This window comes from Aulonocara stuartgranti (assembly GCF_965226115.1).
Source record: "Aulonocara stuartgranti genome assembly, chromosome: 3".
Classification (NCBI taxonomy): Eukaryota; Metazoa; Chordata; class Actinopteri; order Cichliformes; family Cichlidae; genus Aulonocara; species Aulonocara stuartgranti.
The window spans coordinates 7,535,025-7,562,364 of NC_138941.1; the positions used below are offsets into that span (position 1 = coordinate 7,535,025).

Consider the following 27,340-nt stretch of genomic DNA (forward strand, 5'->3'; position numbering starts at 1 on the left):
AAATCATGAAAAATGAGGTTTACATGTTTGTTCATGACAGTGCAGATTTCTGACATTTTGTGTCATTTAAGCTGCAACAATGTGACTGTTTTCTAACAAAAACAGTGAAACTTAAGTTAGACTTGTGTTTGTAAATGAAGCGCCCCATGTTGTGTAGCTTTCTGGAGTTTATACTTATTGGGCTACATATGTATTTAATATACAGGCTGTACAGTACATAACATCAAAACTCACATGTTTCATGTAACTAAAGTGTGTAATCATGTGGGTACAGACAATAATTAAGTTATAGACTATATTTATATGAAAAACGTGCATACTTACTGCATTTGAATCATTTTAACCACATGTAACCACCTGCATATGTGTTTGGGGGGAAAAGGCTTTGATTTTGCCACCCTAAGAAAATTTCTCTAGAGCCGCCCCTGACCATTTCACAGGATTTGCATTTAAAGATGCAACAAGACTAAAATGGTTAGGGTCAGGAGGTCAAAGGTCAGAGCTCCTGTGGGTCTGAGGGCGGCCTCACGCTGGAGAAGGATGAAGGAGTCTGACCTGAGCCAGTGTTTGACATGAACACATCAGCACTGCTGTCAGTGAGCCTAACGACAGCCGTTAGCATCATTTCAGTGTTTCAGTCATAAAAACACTTCCTGTCTCTGTGGTGGTTACAGTGACATCATGCAGTTTGTGCTTTGACCTCCAGAGGGCGACAAATCAGCACAGACAGAGAGCTCCATTCAAACTTTGCTGCCATCAGGAATAATTCTTCAAATATAATCATCAGTGTTTGAGCAGTTATGATATCAGGGACAATCTAGACATGTGTGACAATACTGAACATGTCACATGACACACCTCAAACATCATGTGATCCACTCTCAGTCTGCACTTTCATTCATGACTTCAACAGGTTGAAATGAGCTTTGAAGAAACATTCAGTGAAATAAATCTTTCATGGATTCATGTGAGCAGCAGATGAACTTTGTACCAACAACATCTTCAATAACAGAGTCTGAATGAAGCTCAGGTGTTGATGCTGCTCACTGATTGGACGCTTGCTTTCAGCTCTGCTCTCAGTCTTTACTGCACAGGTGAAGGTAGAAAGTGTGACTGGATCTATAGACTGGAAACAGAGAAACATGCTGAACATTTGAAGCTTTGCAGCAGAAATGTTCATGTTACAAATACAGCAGAGCTGATCTGGGATCAGTGTGTTCACACCTGCAGCTACAACAAGGTTTCATGTCTCCACACGTCAGCATGTGAACTTTACTCTGACTCAGTCTGAGCAGTCAGACGGCATATTTTTAAAGTTAACACATCAGCACACACAGAGCTGAGCCCCTCCCACCTGTGCTGAGTTTCAGGTGGAGCCCCGCCTCCTTCCAGGAAGCAGCTCACCTGTGTGTCCGTGTTTAGTGTCCAGGTGTGGAGTGGAGCTTGTTGTTGGTGTGTGAAGAAACTGTAAGTTTGCTTTGTTTCCTCCTTTAACAGTTTGTCTTTAGGAACTTTACTGTTTGTTCAGCTCGTGTTTGATTTCTTCACACAACAAACTGTGTGTGTTTGTATTTCCGGTCTCTCCATTAAAGTCAGTGTGTAATGTTTCCTGGCTAACATCAGCTGTGTGCAGCTTAGTTCAGCACAAATCTGCCGCTCCATAGTTCACGGTAACGGACTCACAGCTGGACCAACGAGGCCGAGTGTGTCCGCCACTCTGAGCTACGTTCGTGTTTGTGTACTTGTAGTTTGTACTTTGTGAGTTCACTCAGAGCCCACAGAGGACGCAGCGTACGTGATGACGTCACAGCCCTTTACCTCCTTTACTGTCACTGTGATTAATGTTTACACACGAGACACCTGCAGAGCTCTGACGCTGAGCTAGCACACAGCATGCTAACGCTAAGCTAAAGCTAGGCTAGCCAAGAACCCAGAGTGAGGTTAAAGCTGAGTAAACACTGACCCCAGACCAGCACCGTGATAAAGTGAGCTGCTGCTGCTGAACTTGAACAGGTAACAAAGTGATGAGCAGTCAGGCTGCAGGTTTCTACCTGTTCATGTTTCTACAGTAGAATCACTTTGAAGTGTCTTTGTGCTGTTTCATCTTTGATTTGTGTTCATAAACACTCAGAGAAACATCACGTGACCTCATCAGGATCTGTGTTGGTGTGTGGGGCTGTACCTCAGCTTTATGTTGTTACATGCTCATTTGTTCATTTTACACAGTAACATCAAAGTAATGTTATGAGGAGTAATGAAGTAACGTACTCCATTACTTTTAATTAAAGTGTTCTGTGTAATATGTGTAATAATGACTGTTTTGAGTAATGACCAACACTGATCACAACAAAGAGGAAATGCCTCCAACATGCACAAACATTTGAGCCACAACATGCAGTTAATGTGCACAAATGTCTTTGATATGCTGCTCAGTGATGGTGGTGACTGTCAGAGCAGAGCTACTGAGAATCAATAAGTAATATCAATGATGGGATCAGAATCACTAAATTCTTCTCATCCCTGTCAGTATCATACATGTGCTGTATAATGTGATAAATGTAGAGGTGCTGGCTGTTCTCTCACTCTGCTGTTTAGCTGTAAAGGACGCCTCCCTGCCTTTGTCTCATTCATGACCTTTAATAGTCTCTTCTAACATGCAGAGATCTGTATGATCTGTTTCATAGAGTCTAACCAGCCTGTACAGGTAACAACAACAGTCACTGCATCACTGACACACAAACGTCATCTCTGTCAATAACAACATTCATACATGGAATAAAAACACATCAGTGGATCATTGCTGGAGCTGATGTTTGTGCTCCTGGTGCAAAGGCTCTCAGTTTCCTCCTTGAAATAACATCAGTGGTGGGTCAGCGACATGCTTTCTTTCCCTCTCAGGTTTAAATATCTGGGACTCTCCACCGTTTGGTTTTAGAGCTGAAGAAGCTTCTCAGATGAAACGTCTTCCAGAAACTTAAAGACGTCTCTTTTCTCTCCAAGCTCCTTAGATCACATGACCTGGATGACTGAACCTACAGACACATTGACCTGGTTTCTAGGTAGAGCTGGGCGATAGAACGATAACGATATGTATCGCGATATAACTTTTTCTCGATAGAAAAATTTAACTATTGCGATAGACCTCGCCGCTCTTGTCCTCTTAAAAAAAAAAAAAAAAAAAAAAAGGTCAGCCAATCCAAACTAAGTAGCCGCACGTGTGTTTGTTTGGGAAGCAGCCAGCGCGTAATGGAGGAAATGAGTGTGCCGACTAGAAAAATCAACCGAGCGTGACCGAAGAGAAACCAGATGATGGTTCCAATGCCGGAGAGATTGTCGAACGGAAGAGCCATAGAAGCTCCGTAGTGTGAAGGTATTTCGGCTATTTCAAGTCTGACAAAAACAGAGTAGCGCGCACTGTAAATTGTGCCGAAAGCAAGTCTGGAAATACAATAAACTGGTGCATGCGTCACACTGTGCGCCACGTTATTGTTTCGGTGAAATGAATTTCTACAATACTGTTAATTCTACTCTCTGCAGTGTTTAAATGCTTACATATACACACAGTTACTGTCCCTCCACACATACGACTCGGTTCTGCTTCAATGCCCCAGCTTTGTTTACTTTTTCCCACCGAGGCTTCTAGACTTCTGATTGGCCAACATTTCTGCACGGTTAGGAATCTAGCGCCACCTGCTGCTTTGGCATGTTCATAGCAGCGTTTTCCTTCATTTCTGCCTTTATGTGTGGACGGGATTATTTTTTAAAACGAAAACGGAAAATCTCTGTTTTCAAAAATACCCGTGTACGTGTGGACGTAGCCTCAGTCTCTGACTGGAAGCGCTAATTCGTCATTCGGCTTTTGTCAGACTAAAGTAACTGTTAAAACTGTTTGAAAAGCTCAGCTATACAACAAGGAGAGATTGAGAATTTCCTTTTAGTTCTCAGTTTATTTGATATTGACAAAAGTTAGTCAGTTTTGTCTGTTCTTCTGTAAAACAAACTAAGATTTATTTTTAGAATTAATATTTTGTTTCTAAGTGGAATTGACAGTTTAGTCTGTTTCGTTTGTTCTATTTTGAAACTTAAACGCTTTAGCGGCTGCCTTTTGTGTAGTTTGCAATATTTGCCTTTATTTATCTGAAAAAGTCTCATGTTCCTTAAGTACATCTACCCTGTTGAACTTATTATGGGAAATAAATATTTAAATAAAAACAAGCTGCTGATTATTTCACATTTTACTTGTGAGCAACGGCACATTTAAATCTTACAAATATAGTTATTTGGCTTATATCGTGATAGATATCGTTATCGCCTGAAACGAAAAAAACATATCGTGATATGAAAATATCTCATATCGCCCAGCTCTACTTTAAAGGTGATCGTTTAGGACTTCAGCAAAAATACAGACAGCAATGTAGTTAGCAGTAAAACAGCTTTATTGGGAATTAACTTAAAAAACAAACAAACATCTGTCTCCTATTTTCTGTCACACAGGAAAGAAGCATCAATATCTGATGAGAAGACTTATTTATTTCTTTTTGGGGGTTTTTTCAACAGGAGAAGAATATCTAACAAGTTGATTTGTTCACATCTTAATTTTTAAGTGACATGTGCATTTTGAGTTTATACACTCTTTATATAAGGCGACAGTTTCCTTTTGCAGTATTTTTGTGTGGAGTGTTTTTCTATTTCTTAACAAAAAGGGAACAAAGGTGTTTAAGTTCACCTAGGATGATTTGTCTTAACTTTCACATGGTCTTACTGAGGTGATGTGAATTGAAACATGCATTTTTTTTTGGCGGTGAGGGAGGGATGTGCTGGAAAAGTTTGAAAAGGGACCTTGAAAGTGTTTAAGAAGTGCTTGAATTTGACCCTGAAAAAGGCATATGAACCCTGATCATTATCATTAGCCTGTGTAAGTCCTGAGTGTCCTCCAGTTCAGTGTCTTTGTCAGTCCCACATGTGTCGTTTCTGTTCAGCTGGTCTTCCAGTCAGTCATCCATCTCAGACTCTGTCATTCTGTCATAAACACCAGCCTTCACCACCTGTGAGGCCTGCGTTTGGGTCCTCTCTTCTCCACATCCACACTGCGATGCTGTGACATATACAGTACATAAAATCAAAATTCACGTTTTATGCAACTAAAGTGTTTCATTATGTAGGCTACAGAACATAATTCAGTTATAGACGATATATGAAACATGTATACTTACTGCATTTGAATCATTTAAACCATATGTGATATAAACACCTGCACGTGTGTTTGAAAAAACAAACGCTTTGATTTTGACACCCCAAGAAAATCTTCCTAGATCTGCACGTGTTCAGAGTAAGAGCAGAATAAACAGCAGCAGAAGCTGATTGATGAACAGCTGAATGACATATCAGCTGTAGCTGCAGCATCTGCACAGAGTTTGATTGGCTAACGCTGATTTGTTTGTTTTTTTAAACAGGACAGCAGAGAGAGCGAGGAGATGGAGAGTGCAGCAGAGACAGTGAAGAAGAGGTGAGCATCTGACAGAGCAGAGCCAGTTTAAAGGAGCCTCACAAGCTCACACATGACAGCTTCATCAACATGGAGCTCTGAGTGTTTATTAAAGGATCATTGGACGCTCTGACACAGCTGACTGCAGCCTTTAGCTGTGAGCACACAGTGTCTCACATTTACATTCACTTCCCTGTCAAACTCAGTAACTTTAAACAGCTGCTGTTATCAGGTGAAGATAGCAAAGCTTTCAGGGCTGAGCCCCAGTGTTTCAGGATAATGGCCCCAGAGACCACAGTCACATATGTGGGGAAGGATTTTAAGTTTAAAACTTCCTGTAAGCACTAACAGCAGAGACGCACAAAGTCGCAGACAGGGAACAAAGTATTTTAGGTTTGTATTGTCAGATTATTTAATCATTATACTGAACAAATATGTGAAAAAGTAAAAACCTCTATTATGATGAGGTTATCACTACATTCACATGTCGTCGATGTGTTCTTTCACACAGATCAGTTTCAGTGTGTGTGGCCCGTACACTAAACCATGACACAAATTCATATGATGTGACACCCAGACTGTGTTCACTGTTTCTTTTAGTAAAATCATCTTCTCGTGTTTTTATAGAAAGATGATGGAAGAACCTAAAGAACAGCCAGCCAAAGCAGCTCCATCAGCAGGTAGGAGATCAGTGCTTTGTATGATGAGACGTATGGATGTATAGACTTCAGGCAGATTCTTTTTTTAACTGTGACAAATACATGAAATTCACGAGTTGTAACCTGTCCTAATCTTTGCCTTAATCTTTCTGTGGGACATTAATATAACATGAGAACTTCCAGTCTAAGGAGTTTGGCAGAGAAACAACTGGACTTTTTTGTACTTTGAACCCACATATGAGGTTAAAACGATGCCACCTTAAAATGAAACTGAAGAAATATTGAAACTGAAACAAATGTATTGAAAGTGAAATGATAGTGAAAAAACATAAATATAGAAATTTAAAGAAAAAACTCACTGTTCATGTGGTTTACACACTTACATCGTTTTTTTCCACGTACAGTTATTTTTTCAGCTTCAATTAGTTGGCACTGCTTCGGCATCTGAGGGTGCGCTTGAGGGGCGGGGCTTCAGAGCCACATATATGAGCCACATATGTTTGCGCACATTATATTGCTGACCAGTGACTGTAGAAATCATGGACGACCTAATATCTGCAGCAGCCGCAGTCATGAAGAAACTTGCGTATCTCTGAACGGCACATAGAGCGGGGACGCTGAGAGGAGGTCCAGCGTTTACCGACTGTTTCAAACTGACAGACTCAGGTGTTCTTCAGTGTCTGCCTGACAGAAGGACCTGAGAGCCGCCACAATATTTTTGGTAAGTGAAAGGTGTTTGTAAGCTAATCTGTAGCTAACATCCTTAGCTAGCTAGCTAAGATGGGCACTCGGCTATCGGCAAAACTTGTTTTGTAAAGTTTGTTTAGCTAACCCGTGCAGGTGAACGAAATGAACAGAAATTTATTTATGGAGCATTATTATTTAATAAATGCTCATAATTTATTTTTGAGTAAATTTTATGTACATCTATGTTAATAAAAGTGCCTGTGTGACATCTGGGACACAGCTTTGACCCTTTTTGTTTTTACTTTATGGCTTAAAAAATAAATAAATCGAGATTTATATCGATTTATATATTTATATCGCTGTCTAGGTAAAAAATATCGAGATACGAATTTTGGGTCATATCGCCCAGCCCTACTTTATGTCTGAGTTTGATGGTTCTGTTCTCTTTGTGATTACAGGAGCTGCCCTCAGATTCAGACCTCAGCACCACCCAGTGACAGCAGACAGATCATCCAACATGTTCACATGTTAACTGCAGAATGAACTGATGCAAACAGTACAAAGGTTAAAGCACCACATGTGCTGTAGTGAAAGCTGCAGCTGTTTTATTGATAAAAACAAAGTCAAAAGGATTAATCACCCATGTATCATATGAATGTTGGGTTTTTCTCTGTATCTATTATTGTACGATCTACTGTACAATATAAAGCACCTTCAGGTGACTGTTGTTGTGATTTGGCGCTATATAAATAAAATTGAATTAAATTGAAATGTAACTGTGTCACAATATATCAGCATTAACAGGACCTCAGCTTGGTGTTTCACAAAGCTGCTGATCTCAGACCTGCACAGCTTCCGTTTTAAACACTGAATGTACTCAGCTGCATGAAGAGCACGTTTGAGTTTCTCTGACACAATTAAATAAAAACTGATGAAGGTCAAAGGTCGTCACTTGTATGTCGAACTACAGACTTGTCATCTGGAATTCTTTCACAGTTTGCAAATTTGCAAATAGTGTGTTATTTACCATTAAGTGATTCAGAGTCATTCATACCAGAGTAACCAGAGAGGATCATATATTTTTAAATATATAACTATCCACAGGACTGAATATAATATCTCTAAGTAAAAGTCCAGAGACTCTGAGGATTATCCAAGTATTTATAACATTACACAAAGCAAAGTTCTCCATCACACAACGCTCAAAAAGAGATTTCTACGCCGAGTATGCATCATTCTCAGACTCCTCTCATACTGCCAATAAACTCTTCCAGCTCCTCCTCCCCTCCAGGAGGCGCTACAGGAGCCTTCAGACTAAAACCAGCAGGTTTAGGAACAGCTTCTTCCCCACAGCTGTCACCCTACTGAACTCAGTCCCCGCTGAGCCTTTCCATCCACACTCACCTAACCCTTCTACACTCCTCCTCCCAGTGACCATGATCCTTTCATTATCAACATTCACCACGTTGGTTACTGCTGTAGTTTTAGGACACTGACATGGTGTAGTCTCTGTTATAGTGCCTACACTGTTATAGTCTGTTCAGAGAGCTACGCTTCCACTACTGTAGATATTTTCATAGCACTCTGTAGATCTGTTTACCTCACAGTGCTTCATCTTTATATATGTATATTTGTTCATAGTATACCTGTATACTTGCCCGTCTGCAGAGGTGGGTAGTGACGAGTTACATTTACTCCGTTATATTTACTTGAGTAAGTCTTTGGAAAAAAATTTTACTTTTAAAGTACCCTTTTTGCACGATACTTTTTACTTTTACTTGAGTACATTTGTGAAGAAGTAACAGTACTTTTACTCTGCTACATTTCCAAAATTTGACTCGTTACTTTAAAAAAAATAATTTGTTTAACACATTAGATAACATGCCGCCAGTGGAGTTTCCGGTAACTTTTTTACCAATCAGATGTGGCCATGCAGTCACATGACCAGCTTGAAACTGTGGCGGGCAGAGCAGCCCAAGCGTTTCAAAGTAGCGGACACACGGAAAGAAGAAACATGAAAACATGGCAGAGCCGGTTGTCTACGCTAGAGCTGAAGAGGATGAACAGCATTTTTCTCACATACAAAGAATGTTTCGCTTAAAAGCAGCACAAAAGAGCAGCTATGTCTTCAGTGAGAGCCAAAACAAACCAACTTTTCAGCGTGAAACAACTCAGTTCATGTAACCTGAGGAAACAGTAAGTTTTCTCTAAATATCTTTTAGCTGTGGTTAGCTGGATGTCAGTCTTATGTTGCAGACGCTGTGTTGAGCTGGAGCTGCGAGTCATATTTTCGGCGCTACGTTGTAGTGAGATAAGTTTGTGGGTATTTTGTGCAGCTTCAGCTGTACTTTTAACTGCTCGCTGGTTAGCTAGCGTGAGCTATAAGCTAACAGCTAGCATGGTTAATGACGCTAGAGTTCCACGCACATGCAAACAGCTCGTCTCTACTGCTTTAACTGTTAAAACAGAAGACAATACTGCAGCTGACAGGGTTTATTATGTGAAACAGCAGCTTGTTTAGTTTAAACAGTCTGCATTAAGCTGGGCAAACACTGTGCGATTTTTTTTTTTTTTTCAGTCGCGTTATTCAGCTCCTGCTCAAACTGTACAATTAAATCGCAGAGGTTAGAAGTTCATAGGTCACGATGCAGGGTCTCACACTATATGGCCTGATGCTCTGATGCGACCCGAGTGCTCAAACTGTGCATTCATAACATGAAGCTTATCATACAAAATCTGTCCCTCGCTCTCCCTCTCTCTGTCTTACAGACACACACACCATCAACTTTGCTAAATTACTAATGAAAAACATTGACCAGGCAGCTGTGATTGAGTAGCAATGTCCATCCAACTCTTTTCATGGTTGTTGTAGTCATAATAATTTTGTGAGGCCACATTGAAAAGTGTTGGATACAGAAGCGTAGTACGGAAGCGTAGAGCCGCCACCCAGGCAAAAGAAAAATAGAGCTATGTCACATTATAACGTGAAAAGTTTATTATTATAGTATACTATTGTTCTAACAATATTAGATATAGTTCTAACAATATACTTTTCATGTTTGTACAATATACTATCATTTAGGTACAATATACCTATTACAATATACATAATTCTCACGTTCGTACTTGCACTCGTTCTTATTTTAAACTTAATCTGGAATGCAGGATATGAATGACAAGATTTTGTTTTTCATATTTTTCATTATTTTTCAGTTTCAATTTTTTCTTCGGTTTCATTTTAAGCTGGCATCATTTTAACCCTACACACCCTAAAATTTAGTATTTGTTGATGAGATGTTGAAGTGTTAATTGAACAAAGTTAAAATACAGTGGAACCCCGACTTACGAAATTAATCCGTTCCCGAGGGTCTTTCGTAAGTCGAAAATTTTCTTAAGTCGAAACAGCCATTGCACCTTTTGAGTGAGGTGATGCTGAACGATAGGCTAATTGCTAACTAGAACAACAATATGTCGTTCAAGTGGAACAGCGAAGCACGAGTACGGAAGCCAAGGGGTTGTCACATGATTCGGAAGGCCTTGTGGGCATTGTAGGCTCAGCCAATCAGAGCCAGCGGATTTCGTTACACCGGCATTTTGCCGTACCATGGGCAGAAATATTGCCGTTCATTGCCTTCGTAACTTGAATTTTTTGTTAAATGGGGTATTCGTAAGTCGGGGTTCCACTGTATTTTTCACATGATTTCGACTGAGAAGGATGTTTATGTCTCTTTCTTCTTCCTGTAGAGGAGGAGCTTGCCAGGGTACGGTCAGCCTTTGTCTGGAGGGTAACAATAGAAATCCTTAAACTGCTCCTTGAGGCCCTTGTAAGTGATGGTATCTTAAATAAGTTGGAGGAAGAATCGATACTGGAGGGGAACCCACTCAGAGCAGATAAGGCACGCAGCTTGATCGACACAGTGAGGAAAAAAGGAGACAAAGCATGCAAGATAACAATCAAGCATCTTCAGATCAAAGATCCTTCTCTTTTCTCTCAGCTGCGTTTGAACTCTGATCCATCTGCTCAACAAGGTGAGGTCATGCATCAGATACCATGAATAAAAATGGTCACCTTGCAGTTTGTTGAGATGTGAAAGTGAAACCTCAGAATTCATTGTAAGAAAAAGGAGAGGGCAAGAACGTCATTCTACGACGAATGTTTGGATTTGTTACATGCCTGCAAATGTATTTTCTAAACTACATGGAGGAATTTTGATGATCATCATAAACGTGTGAAACTACTTAGATCTAATGTGAGCTGTATTTAATTAAACACAAGTGTTCTTTACTTTTAAAAACCATGCAAACTGATTGCCTTAAAAAAGAAAAGTCAGAGTGTTTCTCTAACAAGCGGACACTCTTTAAGCATCGGTCATTTGACTTAAATGTTTAATGAAAAAAATGCCACATTTACATATAATAAAGCAAATTGTGGCCAGAAAGGGTTTACATTATCTTTTGCCATTGTAAATTACGAGAAGAATTAAATGTGAATTACTGAATCTCTCTCAGATGCTTCTTTAAATAACATAGCAGTGGGGAACATTATGACACTTCAATGTTGTTATTTTTGGTTACAAAGTTTGGAGAAGAGGCACAGAAAGCAGAAACCTGTTTAGCCTGCACATGTTGGCATCAGGTACATATGAAAAGCTGCAAAGCAATGCAGATGTGGAGGTTCAAAACATTTAACGTGGCTGTTTTCAGGAAATACATTTAGGAATTCCTGAAGCCCCTTTTTGATTTCTGGTAGAATGAGTATATTAAAAACTTGATAGGTTAAATAAAGGCCAAAGTACATCACATAGCTCCTTCAGACCAGATTTGTATTTTTCCTTCTTTTTTTCCTTTTTTTGATTCAGATGCTCTTCAGAAGTGTCAGCCTAAACTCAAGTCTCTCTTAAAGAAGAAGTTCCAGTGTGTGTTTGAGGGCATCGCTAAAGCAGGAAACCCAACCCTTCTGAATCAGATCTACACAGAGCTCTACATCACAGAGGGAGGGACTGCAGAGGTCAATGATGAACATGAGGTCAGACAGATTGAAACAGCATCCAGGAAACCACACAGACCTGAAACAACAATCAGACATGAAGACATCTTTAAAGACTCACCCAAAAGACAGGACCTGATCAGAACAGTGCTGACAAAGGGAGTGGCTGGCATTGGGAAAACGGTCTTAACACAGAAATACAGCCTGGACTGGGCTGAAGACAAAGCCAACCAGGACATCCAGTTCATATTTCCATTCACTTTCAGAGAGCTGAATGTGCTGAAAGAGGAAAAGTTCAGCTTGGTGGGACTTGTTCATCGCTTCTTTACTGAAACCAAAGAAGCAGGAATCTGCAGCTTTGAAGACTTCCAGGTTGTGTTCATCTTTGATGGTCTGGATGAGTGTCGACTTCCTCTGGACTTCCACAAAACTACAATCCTAACTGACCCTAGAAAGTCCACCTCAGTGGATGTGCTGCTGATAAACCTCATCAGGGGGAAACTGCTTCCCTCTGCTCGCCTCTGGATAACCACACGACCTGCAGCAGCAGACCAGATCCCCCCTGAGTATGTTCACAGGGTGACAGAGGTCAGGGGGTTCACTGACCCACAGAAGGAGGAGTACTTCAGGAACCAATTCAGAGATGAGGAGCAGGCCAGCAGGATCATCTCCCACATCAAGAAAGCTCGAAGCCTCCACATCATGTGCCACATCCCAGTCTTCTGCTGGATCACTGCTACAGTTCTGGAGGATGTGCTGGAAACCAGAGAGGGAGGACAGCTGCCCAACACCCTGACTGAGATGTACATCCACTTCCTGGTGGTTCAGGCCAAAGTGAAGAAGGTCAAGTATAATAGAGGACGTGCAACAGATCCACACTGGAGTCCAGAGAGCAGGAAGATGATTGAGTCTCTGGGAAAACTGGCTTTTGATCAGCTGCAGAAAGGAAACCTGATCTTCTATGAATCAGACCTGCCAGAGTGTGGCATCGATATCAGAGCAGCCTCAGTGTACTCAGGAGTGTTCACACAGATCTTTAAAGAGGAGAGAGGACTGTACCAGGACAAGGTGTTCTGCTTCATCCATCTGAGTGTTCAGGAGTTTCTGGCTGCTCTTCATGTCCATCTGACCTTCATCAACTCTGGACTCAATCTGCTGGAACAACAACAAACAACCTCCTGGTGGTTTAAACCATCTCTCCACCAGAGTGCTGTGAACAAGGCCTTAGAGAGTCCAAATGGACACCTGGACTTGTTCCTCCGCTTCCTCCTGGGTCTTTCATTGCAGACCAATCAGAGTCTCCTACGAGGTCTGCTGACACAAACAGGAAGAAGTTCACAGACCAATCAGGAAACAGTCCACTACATCAAGGAGAAGCTCAGTGAGGATCTGTCTGCAGAGAAAAGCATCAATCTGATCCACTGTCTGAATGAACTGAATGATCGTTCTCTAGTGGAGGAGATCCAACAGTCCCTGAGATCAGGACGTCTCTCCACAGATGAACTGTCTCCTGCTCAGTGGTCAGCTCTGGTCTTCATCTTACTGTCATCAGAAGAAGATCTGGATGAGTTTGACCTGAAGAAATACTCTGCTTCAGAGGAGGCTCTTCTGAGGCTGCTGCCAGTGGTCAAAGCCTCCAACAAAGCTCTGTAAGTAAACATGAACTCATCGCTTCATTCTTAAAATCATGGGAAATAAATCAGAGGTGCTCAGTTCAAAGAACACTACCACTTTAGAAAAATTAAAAAATAGTCACTAAAATAGTCATGATACTTTAAATATTTCTCTCCAGCAGGACATGTCAGCATTTCTGAAATATTTTTGTCTTCAACTCGAATCAAAGCACAATCCAGATCCAGCCTATAAGAACATGAGCTCTGATCCTTCAGCCCCTCTGACAGGTTTATTATCCTCAAGTTGTTCACTTGTCTCCAACAACCAGGAGTCTAGCTCTGTTTTTTAAAGCAAATACTTGAGCTACCAGACTGCACCTACATCGTTTTCAGATGTTCTTATTTTAAGGTCTGGTTTGTGTCTCATCTTTATTGCAATCCCCCATGTCTCTCTGTTTTTCAAATATAAATCTGTTACCTCGGTGTGGCCAGAACAACATGGTGAACCCAAAATACAGACAAAGGTGAAGGAACTGAATATTACTAGACGTCAAGGCTTTATTTACACACAGGAACTTGACACTTGGAATTTTTTAACATGAACTGTGAACTATGGTGGAAGTCAAGCACTTGAAGCTGTGAGCATGAAGTGGGCTCTATGGTAGGTTTCCGGAAATGGGTCTTGGTAGATGGTAATCTGAGTCACTGTAACAGAGGTAGAGCAGCATCAGAAAGATCACTGGTGGAGGTTACAGTAAGTGAACGAGGTTATCTTCAATGTCTTATTTGGGGTTTCTGTAGCTCAAGAGGTAAAGCTGGTCTGATCTGACCTACTGATCAGAAGGTTGGTGGTTCGATCCCTGGCTCCTCCAGTCTGCATGTCAAGTATCCTTGGGCAAGATACTAACCCCAACTTGCTCTCCGATGCATCCATCAGAGTATGAATGTGCGTGAATGTACTTAGAAAGCACTAAGTTCAGATAAAGTGTTTGTGAGAATGGGTGTGATTGGGTGGATGTGGCATGTTGTATAGAGCGCTTTGAGTACTCCGGGAGAGTAGAAAAATGCTATATAAGAATCAGTCCATTTACCATTTACTTGTCAGCAGTCGGAAAGCAACTTGGGGAAGGCAGGTGGTGAGGTCTGGGTGAGTACTTGTTAGCTTTGAATCCAGGCAAAGTGGTCCAGTAAGTCTAAGAGACGAAAGGCATTAATGTGGCTGTGAGTGAATCAAGAAGACCAGCATCCAGGAAAACGTGACTGAACTGCAAGGGTGAGTAGATGATCCGAGGATTAGGAGGTTAGCAGAGTTATTGGGAGTGCTGATGTTATATTCAGCCTAGTAGATTACTGTCAGGTGTGGACAATGGACAGGCTGACCAGGCTTCACCCAAAGGCAGAAACCAGAGTCTAGTGGGAAACCACCGCCGCTCACACAGACCATGACAGCAGCATGACCCCCCCCCCCCCCCCCCCCCCCCCCAAAGCATTCTCTTTCACTTGGCATCATTTACCTCTCCCTTCTCCAATTTCTGATGTGTCCACCTTTGCAATGATAACTGTGATCAGGGTGAACCAAAAAGGTGCCGTGGTGAACAGATACTTAAGTTTGGTGAATGCAGTTTCAGCTTTGGGGGACCAGATGCATGCTGAGACTTGAGTGGTGCAGCTACCTGACTATAGTTGAAAATGAACAGTCTATAAAAATTTGCTATTCCCAAAACCCATTGGAGATGCTTCTTGAATCTACAATGGGTACAAGGGGTAGGCCACTCTGTTAAAGCTTTCACATTTGCCAGATCCGTCTTCACCTGCCCCCGTGCCAAAATGTAACTGAAAAAAGTTATTGATGAGGAATGGAATTCACACTTTTTTGCTTTGACATAAGGTTTATTCTCCAGCAAACGTTGGAAAAATAGCATGGACATGAGACTGATGTTCCTCGCAGGTTTTGGGAAAAATGAGGATATCATCCAGATACACCAATACGAACCTGTCAAGGAATTCCCGGAGGACATCGTTAACTAATCTTGAAACATTGCGGGAGCATTAGTTAACCCAGGCGGCATGACCAAATACTCGTAGTCCCCCAATGGCATGTTTAAAACGGTCTTCCACTTGTCTCCCTGATTGATCTGGAAAAAGTGGTAAGCGTTGCGGATGTGGGGTTTTGTAAACCCAGTGGCGCTGTGAAATGGCCTGAAAGCAGAGCTAATGAGGTAATAGGTACTTATTCTTGATGGTAATATCACTGAGGCCCCTGAAGTAAATGCATGGCCAGAGAGAGCCATCCTTTTTCCCCACAAAAAAGAAGTTCCAACTTGAGATGACAATCGTTGGATTATGCCTGCACCGAGGGATTCCTTAATGTACTTTTCCATAGCCGCACACTCAGGTCTAGACAGGTTATACAGCCAGCTAGAAGGCCGGGTGGAGCCAGAGAGTAGTTCTATGGTGCTGTCCTGTGGTTTGTGAGGTGGCAGTGAAAGCGCTTTACTTTTGCTAAATACTTCCTGAAGATCATGACATTTGGTGGGCACAGAGGAGAGATCTAAAACAGTCTCAGTGTTGGTTGATGGTTCCACAGGTTCTGGTGGACGGGCGGAAACAAGGCAATTTGAATGACAGAACAGACTTTAACTGATTACCCTCTGACCTGACCAGTCTAAGTGGGGGTTATGTAATTCTAGCCAAGGAAACCAGAGTATGAGTGGTTTGTGAGGTGCATGAAAAGCAAAAAAGGTAAGTGTTTTCTTGTGATTGCCAGGGGTGACAGGCTCTGTGCGCTGAGTTATGTGAGGGGACACTCGGTTATTTAATGACTTAGTGGGAATGGGCGGATTAAGGGGGCATAGAGGGATGTTTAACTGTCTCGCTAACTCAGACTCCATGAGGTTCTGATTGAACAAGAGCCTGAAAGGTCTGGTTAACTAGAACAGAGAGTTGGAGTTGCAATCTGGGTTTTTATGTTTGTGTGAGTATCCTCCACCCTTATCCCTGAACTTTCCAGTGGGCAGACCCTGGTGTGGAATCGAAAACAGACAGGTTCATCACGAGAAGCAAGCTGATCTTTCATGGTTTGATTTAATGACTGAAAAACATACAGCGGACGGTGGTTAGCACTGTTGCCGCACAGCAAGAAGGTCCTGAGCAAAAGTCTTTACAAACTCAACCAGGAAATCATCATGCGAGCAGAAAGAAAGAGGATGAGCAGATAGGTAAGCAAGAGAAACCCGCCAGTGTCCCAGGTTTCCAGAGAAGGTTCAGGTTCCAGGTACCTGAAATGGGATGTAATTCAATTCAATTCAATTTTATTTATATAGCGCCAAATCACAACAGTCACCTCAATGCGCTTTATATTGTACAGTAGACTGTACAGTAATAAATACAGAGAAAAACCCAACAATCATATGACCCCCTATGAGCAAACACTTTGGCGACAGTGGGAAGGAAAAACTCCCTTTTAACAGGAAGAAATTTTTGGTGTCAAAGTCAAAGCACAGATCCACCCAGTCTCTGTATTTCAGCTTATTTCCTTTATACACACATTTAACAGGAACAGTTTCAGACAGCTAGTGTTTACCTGACATTACCTGCGTACCTCACAGTTTGCAGGTAATGGGCATAATAATTACTGAACAGAGACATCCTGCTGTGAACTTTGTTGCTGTGGATCTAAAATGTAAAAATACATCTGAGAAGATTTCTAATCATGATTTTATGAGCCCCCAAAGTTTGATTCTGTTCATCTGGACGTAGCGCTCTCAGCGGGAGAAACATTTTGTCACTCATCAAGATGACTTCTTCAGGCTCAGCTGACTGCAGCTTTCCCCAATCTTATAAAAAGTACATCTGCATAATGACTCAAACCTAATGGTCAAGGAACTGACCTCCCAGCCTTATTGTTCCTTCAGTTGGCTGGTTTCAGTCATTATGCAAATGTACTTTTTATAGGGTTGGAAACCAGAAGTCAGCTGAGACTGACGAAGTCACCTGGATGAGTGACGAAATGTTTCTCCCACTGAAAGCGCTACGTCCAGATGAACAGAATCAACTTTTGGGATTTACTAACCTGGATGATTGAGCATGGATCAAGACGGGTTTTTATGAGGTATACAGTTTCTTATTTCTAAACCAGAAGGTTGAGGAGATGGAGCTCATGATAACTGGCTACTGCCTTTCAGCGTGCTTTATGAAATCATCCAATCAAAATAAAGTTAGGGAGAGCGGGGCTTTAAAGGGGAATGAGCCAAAGCAGCTTTTAGACAGAAAATGAAACGAGAGTCCAGGATGTGATACATTATTTATAACTACATTTACAGTAATCACACATATTAGAATTAACTTAGATTCAACATATAAAGAGATTTTATTTGATAATAAATATTATTGTTTTGTTGTTCTTGTTATTTTTTTCAGGCTGAGCAGCTGTAACCTGTCAGAGGAAGGCTGTACAGATTTGTTGTCAGTGGTCAGCTCCCAGTCCTGTAGTCTGAGAGAGCTGGACTTGAGTACCGACAGCCTGAAGGCTTCAGCAGTAAAGCTTCTGTCTGCTGCAGTGGAGAGTCCACACGCCAAACTGAATATTCTGAGGTCTGACCGATTTGTATTCTTTTTTCTTTTGTTTGTTTGTTTTGTTTTGTTTTTAACTGAGAAAATAAATCCAGCAATTTAAACAGTAGAGGTAAACTTGATCAATTTACTGTTGTTTCGTACCACATCTGCTCAGCATAAAACAACAAGGATTCTTAAAATATAAGATTAGTTATTGCACCCTGATTACACTTTAACATCAGTCTTTGTTCATGTTTTCATTTTCAGACTCAACGTCTGTGAACTTCTAGCGGAAAACTGTGAAGCTGTGTCCTCAATGCTCAGCTCTCAGTCCTCTACTCTGACAGAGCTGGACCTGAGTATCAAAAATGTGCAGGATTCAGGAGTGAAGATTCTGTCTGCTGGACTACAAAGTTTAAACTGTAAACTAAATACTCTGAGGTCAGATCAATTGACATTTTGTTTTTTTTAAATGAACCAATTAAACATTTTATTCAAGGCTTCCGGTTCCAGCGCTCGTGGGGATGGACACCTAGTACGAGAGCTCTCGACTGAAACTTATTAAAACTGCCCCAAGTAAATTAATACACTATCTAAGTGCAACAGGCCCCCCTCCTTGCAGCTACCACGAGCTCCTTCTATGGGCATGCACACTTCCTGTCACACACACACAGCCCCAACCTTTTTTCCTCCAACACAGAGTTTCTCTACTCTTCTCTTTTTTAAAAAAATATAAAACCACACACTCTTTACCCAATCGTCACACACTCATTGCATTAAATCATTTTCACAAACACACGCTTTATTTAATCGGCGCTTTACACAGCCGTTTAAATAATTTCACAGTTTATTTATATACACAGGCCTGTATCTCTCATGACAAACACAAGACACCAGATGCCAGAACTAGTTATTTAACGGTTCCTTAACACTTCAATGGAACCCTTTTGTACCGGTACACCTAGATTTTCGACTAATTTAAAAGCCCTATAGCCCAGGCCACGCCTTGCTGATCAATTAAACGCTACGGGAACGCCCTCCCGAGAGTCGCTCAGATTTCTAGAGACTAAATTAATTTAAAACCGCTTCCCGCAGCTGAGAGAGGAGCTCCACATCTGGCGCTAGTGTCAAACCCACGCCTTTTGCTTTACTTAAAGCTCACAAGCCAGCCACGTTGAATGGTCATGGCCGGGTCTCACCCTCCACCCAAACAGCACAGTAAAAAGTGATGCTTGACCACTTAGTCTTTTCGGGTGCCTGAATTCCCTGCGGAGACCATCCGGGCTACTGGAACGCCGCCAGAAGTAACAGTGCGTCCACTGATTACCCGTCGCTGCCACACGAAGGCGCCTGCGCTCTTCGGAGCCACACGCTCCGGAACTTTTAGTTTATATTTAAAAGCGTCCCTGGGGACCTTCAGTCCCTCAGTTTTTAATTACCTGACGCCCGAAACCTCGTTTCTCCCACCCAAAATATCCGAATTTACCTAACCTTAACCCTGCTTGGCATCTTAACTCCACAAAACACATAAAGCACACAAACCAAGCCAAACTACCACAATGCAACACAGAAAAACAGAAAAAAACCCCAAATAAACAGCAATAACTTTTGTGAGAATTTTATCAAACTGTTACTCCTAATTATCCTAATTAAATAAAATCACTCTGGACAGAACTCAGCAGGAGGCCCCCTGAGTGAACATTCAATTCAATTTTGTTTTACTTCCAATTTAGTACCTTTGGATAAAAAATTCAACAGGTGGTACTGACCTTTTTATGCCGCGGTTCTGTCACTCAGTGGCTCTCCTGTCTGGGTTCCCCCTCCTGGGGCTCAGCTCACTGCGCGTCCTTCTTTCCCTCCAAACCGGGTTTCGAGCACCAAAAATGTAGAAGTTCTTTTTATTTGGAAGGAAAAATAAGCACAGACCAGAGTCCCAGAAGTGTCCGAAAAGTGATTTATTACACACAAGATTGTACAGGTGTGGGAAGAAGCTCTTCCTCGTTTGCACAAAAGACAGAACGTTTTATAGCCATGTATGACGTCAGAAGACCACAGAAGAATTCCCCTATCTTCCCTTTATCTCCTTCTATGGCTAAGAACAACAACATTTTCCAGATGTTTCCACTCCTGCTTTCTGGGAATTTAACCAATAGTGTGTTCATGAGTGTGTATTTTGTGAGAGTGTCAGATTCCGGCCAACAAACGGTCAGTGTCCTTATCTGACTCCGTCTGGATCCACAGCTAAGCTGGTGGTTTTACTAACTAATAGAGTATTGTATCTAGACTTCTGTTATAGCAGATTTACTAAATGATAAATGATACATGCTAATATGGATGATAAACTGATGCAGACTAATGAAGTAATAATGAAATAATGACCGTGCTTTATGAATGACATCACAGTGAAAATAAAATAACATGTTTTTCTTGACAACATAAAGAGGAAAAAGGGGTTTAAATGATGTCCAGAAAGAACAAAATAGCTAAGAAGTTAACGTTTGAAAACGTGGAAGATGGCAATGTGCAGCTAACAGAAGGGGCTAACGTTAGCCCCTATGGGGCTAGCCGAGGCCACTCTCCCACTCCTAGCCGCGAGGATTCTGGGACAGAAGATGAGGTTGACCCAGCAAGTTTGACGCTGATACTGAAAGAACTGAGAGGCTTTGGGAAAGAGGTGAAAGAATTTCGAAAAGACACGAAAGCGCAACTGCTGGAAATAAGGGGTGAGTTGGATAAAGCCAATGCGCGGCTTAATGATGTGGAAACCAGGGTTGCAGAACACAAAGATAAGCTCCAGAACACAGACGAGATTTTGTCTGAGATACTAACAATGCAATTCAATGTTATTTATATAGCGCCAAATCACAACAAAAGTCACCTCAAGGCACTTCATAGATACAGAGAAAAACCCAACAATCACATGACCCCCCCTATGAACAAGCACTTTGGCGACAGTGGGAAGGAAAAACTCCCTTTTAACAGGAAGAAACCTCTGGCAGAACCAGGCTCAGGGAGGGGCGGGGCCATTTGCTGTGATTGGTTGGAGTGAGAGAAGGAAGACAGGATAAAAGACATGCTGTGGAAGAGAGACAGAGGTTAATAACAGATATGATTCAATGCAGAGAGGGCTGTTAACACATAGTGAGTGACAAAGGTGACTGGAAAGGAAAAACTCAATGCATCATGGGAATCCCCGGCAGCCTACGTCTATTGCAGCATAACTAAGGGAGGATTCAGGGTCACCTGGCCCAGCCCTAACTATATGCTTTAGCAAAAAGGAAAGTTTGAAGCTGATCTTCAAAGTAGAGAGGGTGTCTGTCTCCTGAACTCAAACTGGGAGCTGCTTCCACACCCAGTCCAACATAGCCAGGCTTTCTTTGCTGCTTTGACAAAACCTCAAATCCCAGTCAGAGATGATGAGCATCATCACAGTGATGATCATTTCTCTGTTAACCCAGGCTTTCTGCTTCAGGATCTGTGCACGCTCAGAGAACAAGGAGACCTTTAAACATAATTTCACTAAATGGATGGATTGAGCTCAGCCTACAGATGAACTGGTGCCAGAGATCATAAAGAACATCAAACAAATTCAACACTTTTAATGGAAATATGAGATTAATCTTAAAAGTAGAGATAGTGTCTGTCTCCTGAATCCAAACTGGAAGCTGGTTCCACAGAAGAGGGGCCTGAAAACTGAAGGCTCTGCCTCCCATTCTACTTTTAAATACTCTAGGAACAACAAGTAGGCCTGCAGTGTGAGAGCGAAGTGCTCTAATGGGGTGATATGGTACTACAAGGTCATTAAGATAAGATTGGGCCTGATTATTTAAGATCTTGTATGTGAGGAGCAGGATTTTGAATTCAATTCTGGATTTAACAGGAAGCCAATGAAGGGAAGCCAATACAGGAGAAATCTGCTCTCTCTTTCTAGTCCCTGTCAGGACTCTTGCTGCAGCATTTTGGATTAGCTGAAGGCTTTTCAGGGAGTTTTTTGGACATCCTGATAATAACGAATTACAATAGTCCAGCCTGGAAGTAATAAATGCATGAACTAGTTTTTCAGCGTCACTCTGAGACAGGATATTTCTAACTTTAGAGATGTTGCGCAAATGGAAGAAAGCATGCAGGAAAAGTTTCAAACAAAACTAACATCACTGGAGGCTTACTCGAGGAGGGAGTCGCTCAGACTGTACAGGGTGCCGGAGGGAGAAGAATCGGGAGCTCCATCTATGGCCCACTTTGTGGAGAAGCTACTCCGGGAGAATCTCGCCATCCCACCATCAACACCGTTACAAATTCAGAGAGCACACAGAGCGTTATCATTACTCCCTCCGGACGGCTCCCAACCCAGATCGATCCTGGTAAAATTCCTGTGCTTCACGGTTAAAGAAGAAGTGCTGAGGCTCGCTTGGCAAAAGAAAGGTTTTATGTTGAATTCCAGCAAGAAATCAACCTCGACCACGATTACCCCCCTGAGATCATGGCTTTGAGGAAGGAGTATGCAGAGGCACGAAAGGTCCTAAAAGAGAAGAATGTACGGTTTAGGACCCTCTACTCAGCGCGCCTTAAGGTTTTTTTCGAAGAAGGAGTGAAAACCTACAACACGGTGGAGGAGGCAACGGCTGACCTGGCGAGTCGGGGCCTGCCGGTAAAGGTGATTACACCACTGGCAACCCCCAGAGAAAAATTACAAAGATGCCCGCTGTGGCGGGGAGTTGGTGGTCGGCGTCCGCGTCAGATCCGAGGAGCTGCGGGATATAGAGAGAAGCTGCAAGTATACAGACGTGAAGAGAACGAATTTAATGTTATGTATTAGCTATGGACAACATGGTGAAATATGGTTACTGTCGAGCTAAAATGGGTGGGGCTTCTCGTGCTGTGAGTGACGTCGCAGTGGAAAGCCCCCTAACTCAGGGGGTAATAAGGGGTTTCCCTTCAAGTTGTGAGGGTGTCAGTGGAAGTGCTCCACTGTCAGAAGCCAGCTTAGGAGCTTTCAAGCTCCAGTTATGTTCAAATGTTTTCAGTTCATTCCTAACTTTTTTCACTTGTTACTGTTTTAAGAGGGGGTTGCCTGCTGCTATTGAGTTTATGCGCTGTGGTAACTTAATATACCTTTATGGGAAGTGAGTCAGTGAAAGTAATCTCTTTTAATGTTAACGGGGTTCTGAACGTGATTAAGATGAATAAGATACTGTCCAAACTAAGGAAGGAGAAGGCCCAGATTGCATTACTTCAGGAGACACACATGAACCAAGTAGATCACTTGAGATTGAAAAGAAAGGGTTTTAAATATGTATTCTCCTCTTCCGTTAAGTCCAAACACAAGAGGGGTGTGGCTACACTTATCTCTGGTACACTTAACTATGAACATATCTAAGAACTCTGTGACGAGGAAGGCAGATTGGTTAGAATAACAGAATGGATAGAGGGGTCTGAAATCACAATTTTAAATGTTTATGCTCCCCCCGGGAGCGATTGGCTATTCTATAGGAATAGGTTTGATTTATTGGTGGATTCTCAGGGGATAGTTGTCTGTGGGGGGGTTTTAACTTTAGACTTGACCCTAAACTAGACTCCTCCTCCCCAACCAACAAGGTAACAGCACTTACTAGAAAAGTCAATTCCTATATGGTAGAGATGGGGATAATAGATGTATGGAGGGACCGCTACGCATCTACCAGAAATTTCACTCATTACTCTGGTTCCTTTAAAGTGTATGCAAGGCTGGACTACTTTTTTATGTTTAAAGTTGATAGGTTTAGGGTCAAAGACTGTGACATATTAACAAGAGATCTATCTGACCACAGTCCTATCTCTCTATCTTTGCAGGTGGCTAGGAAAAAATGTACCACACTGTGGAAATTGTTATCGCACCTTAATGATCCTGCCATAGTTTCCAAATTAAAGGTAGACATTAAAGAATTTCTAGATGTTAATGACACAGGAGAGGTATCTCCAGCTATTCTTTGGGATATGCTCAAAGCGGTAATGAGAGGTACATTAATTTCTATCGCCTCCCACTTAAAGAGAATCAAAGGGCAAAAATTAGCAGAACTACAGGCAAATTTAAAGTTGAAAGAATAGGAAGACATAAACACCGCAAATCCTACTCTGAAGCAGGATATCAGGAAAATACAGGATGAAATTAATGATATTTACACCCAGGAGGCCCAAAATAACTTAATTTTTTTGAGGCAAAAATACTATGAGACAGGAGGGAAATCTGCAAAATATCTGGCACATAAATAACGCAAACAACTAGAGGAAAGTACGATATACCAAATCAAGGACCCCAAGACTAATATTCTGGAATCAAAATTAGAAGACATTCAGAAATGTTTTGAGACCTTCTTTAGGGAGCTGTACTCACAGCCCAATGCTACGGAGGAGAATTGTACTGATGCCTTTCTTAGCTCTCTAGAATTACCTTCACTCCCGTCTCTCAAAAATGAGCTTCTAACACATCCCATTTTAGTGGAAGAAATTAATGCAGCTCTTTCCAGATTAAAACCAGGTAAGGTAGTTGGGCCGGACGGGTTCAGTTCTCAGTGGTATCGCACCCTGAGGGCAGATCTAGTCCCCACATTGCTGAAGTCATTTAACTACATCCTACAGGAGGGAGAAATCCCACCCTCCTGGAGGGAGGCAACTATTTCAATTATCCCAAAAGAGGGGAAAGATAAACGAGAATGTGGAAACTATCGACCAATCAGTGTCCTTAACTTGGATTACAAACTATTTACTTCTATTCTTGCTCGTAGACTGGAGAAGTTTTTACCTGACCTCATCGATTTAGATCAGACTGGTTTCATTCACTATAGACAAACAACTGACAACATTAGGAGAATATTACACATCTCTACTCAAATTTACAGTAAATCGGGATAATGAGAAAATTAAGTACCTGGGAATATATTTGACTGCGGACCTCTCGCTGCTCTTTCAGGCAAACTACGAGCCAATATCTGCAAGTATAAAAGCTGATTTGCACAGATGGAATCTGGTCCCCTTTATGCGTCTCAGCTCCCGGGTAACCGCAATCAAGATGGACACGCTCCCCAGACTGCTTTATCTTTTTAGAAACTTGCCAATAGAAGTGAGCGATTACCAATTTATTGAGTGGGACAAATGGATCTCCAGATTTATCTGGCAGGGCCGAAAGCCAAGGATTAAATATGCTACCCTCCAGCTCCCCAAGGAAAAGAGAGGACTGGGTCTCCCCTGCCTCAGGAATTACTATTATGTCGCTCAAATAACCCCCCTCTTATATTGGTGTAACAAAACATACACGGCTAGGTGGAAGGAACTGGAGTCCAGCCTGTTGGACCGATTCCCCCTACAAGCTGTAATGGCAGATAAGGGTCTAATGTGCCGGCTGGAAAAGCTGGGGAACCCCTGGTTAACCCACACCCTCCAAGTTTGGCAGAAGGTAATCAACATCTGTGGGATACACAAAATGCTAAAAATCTTCAGGTGGGTTGCTTTCGACTCGGATTTTATTCCAAACAGACACGACTCTAACTTTGAAGCATGGATATCCTATGGCCTTACGACATTCCTCTCTCTTACTCATAGAAATATTGTGCTCAGATTTGAGGGCTTACGGGACGATCACAACCTGACAAAATACAACTTTCATAGAAACTTACAGCTGAGATCATATATTGATCATGAATGCAAACTGTCCGACTTCAATGATGCTGAGTCGCATTTTTTCCTCATCCTGAAAAATGCCACAACCATGACCCCTACTAAATCTATTTCTAAACTATACAAAGCCCTCTCTAGTGCCAGCAAGGATAACACTTTATACACTAAGGATAAATGGGAAAGGGAATCAGGGATTGCTATTTCTGTGGGGGAGTGGGAAAATGTTTTGTACTGCCAGTGGTCCACGTCCAGTTCTATGAGCTGGAAGGAACATGGCTGGAAGAATATTATTAGGTACTTCAAGACTCCATATCAGGAGAGGTACAAAGGGGCTTGTATGCAATGCTGGAGACAATGCGGCTCGACTGTTGCTAACCATTTTCATGTCTTTTGGGACTGTCCCAAGTTAAAAAACGTTCAGGTCTCCTTAAGTGCAGTCTTTAACGTTCAAATACCTTTAGATTTTAAGGTTTTATACATGGGTTTGGTCCCCTTTCTGGAATGTAGGAGTGAGATTAAGTTGGTGCAATTACTCTTGGTGGCAAGTAAAAAAACAATTACTAGAAGATGGTTAAGCCCAGCCCAGCCTACCCTAGACGACTGGTTTGGGATCATTTTAGAGATATTTAGGATGGAAAAACTTACATATCTGTTAAGAAATCAAAAAGCCAAATTCTACCAAATTTGGAACAATTGGATCCAATTCATCACCCCCACGAGGGCTGACTTCACTTGATCTCACTATTACTTGGTTGTTTTTTGTTTGTTTGTTTTTTACATTTACTTCTATTACTATTGCTTGTTTATTTACTTATTTCTTCACAATGATTGCAGCATGGGCACCCCTCCCAGTTTGTGTTTATAGTTCCATGTAATGTGTTCTATATATCTCCTTTGGGAGAGCATGCGAGCAACTGTCCTAGTAATAGCTAGTGGAGGTTAATATGCACCCGCTGATCACTTTGTTTATCATTTGCTCTCCTGGACTTAATCTAAAACCTGGAAGGACTTTGTTCCCATGTTATTCATATACTGCTATGCAGATGGTTTTTTCTTGTCCAATCCAAATAAAGATATAATTAAAAAAAAACATTTTATTCAAGTTCATCCATATGATGTTGTATCTTAGTATGTTAAGGTTTCATCAAAAATAAAAAGATGGCATGTAATATAATAACAAACTTTACATAAGTATTATAGATTATCTTTTGTTTTTCAGACTGGGTGGCTGTAACCTGTCAGAGAGAAGCTGTGAAGCTCTGTGCTCAGTCCTCAGCTCCCAGTCCTCCAGTCTGAGAGAGCTGGACCTGAGTAACTCTGACCTGCAGGATTCAGGAGTGAAGCTTCTGTCTGCTGGACTAAAGAGTTCACAGTGTGCAGTGGAAACTCTCAGGTCAGGATTCAAACGTTAACACATATGATCATTTAAAATGTGAATTATATTATTGATTGACTTATCTATAGAGCTTTTAGCTAAACTTATATTTATATTTGAGTGGATTATTAGACTGAATTACTGTGTAAAATTTATCACAGTCATACGATTTTGTTTATTTATTTATTTTTTTAATTCATGTACTGGCCATTTTACATAAATTTGGCTAATCTTCTACAATATATACATTTGATTTCGTTAGGAACAAAATGTTCAAATTACATATTTTGCTGGATATTGGGTATTAATGAAATTATTATGTCTTTAATG

At 41.6% G+C, this 27,340-nt stretch overlaps 2 protein-coding genes and 1 long non-coding RNA gene across 5 annotated transcripts in view; 2 read left to right on the plus strand and 1 right to left on the minus strand.

Moving 5' to 3' along the window:
- Positions 1-27,340, plus strand: part of LOC309702177 (NACHT, LRR and PYD domains-containing protein 3-like) — a 330,494-nt gene that overhangs the window by 91,484 nt on the left and 211,670 nt on the right. The gene's annotated exons all lie outside the window — the stretch shown is intronic.
- LOC309702230 (NLR family CARD domain-containing protein 3-like) lies at positions 1,366-27,132 on the plus strand. Of its 3 annotated transcripts, XM_082526761.1 has the most exons (9): positions 1,366-1,467; positions 5,454-5,506; positions 6,113-6,165; positions 10,576-10,860; positions 11,691-13,467; positions 17,851-18,024; positions 18,253-18,426; positions 23,815-23,892; positions 26,855-26,962. In XM_082526761.1, the coding sequence occupies exons 2-8, from the start codon at positions 5,475-5,477 to the stop codon at positions 23,876-23,878; spliced, it is 2,559 nt and encodes an 852-aa protein (XP_082382887.1). In that variant the 5' UTR covers positions 1,366-1,467; positions 5,454-5,474; the 3' UTR covers positions 23,879-23,892; positions 26,855-26,962. The 3 variants fall into 3 exon arrangements, with proteins under 3 accessions (XP_082382887.1, XP_082382885.1, XP_082382886.1); XM_082526759.1 differs by lacking the exon at positions 23,815-23,892 and having other exon boundaries at positions 1,367-1,467; positions 26,855-27,130; XM_082526760.1 differs by lacking the exons at positions 5,454-5,506; positions 23,815-23,892 and having other exon boundaries at positions 1,385-1,467; positions 26,855-27,132.
- Positions 4,414-22,638, minus strand: LOC309702482. Its single transcript, XR_014275542.1, has 2 exons — positions 19,755-22,638; positions 4,414-5,095 (listed from the first exon to the last, which is right to left on the minus strand). It is a non-coding gene; the product is annotated as an uncharacterized lncRNA (long non-coding RNA).

Excerpts from the sequence above, each read along its gene's own strand:
- LOC309702230 (XM_082526759.1), top strand. The coding sequence starts at position 5,475 with ATGGAGAGTGCAGCAGAGACAGTGAAGAAGAG. Across the intron at positions 6,166-10,575 it reads CAAAGCAGCTCCATCAGCAG|AGGAGGAGCTTGCCAGGGTA; the intron begins GTAGGAGATCAG and ends TTCTTCCTGTAG. Across the intron at positions 18,025-18,252 it reads GCCAAACTGAATATTCTGAG|ACTCAACGTCTGTGAACTTC; the intron begins GTCTGACCGATT and ends TTTCATTTTCAG.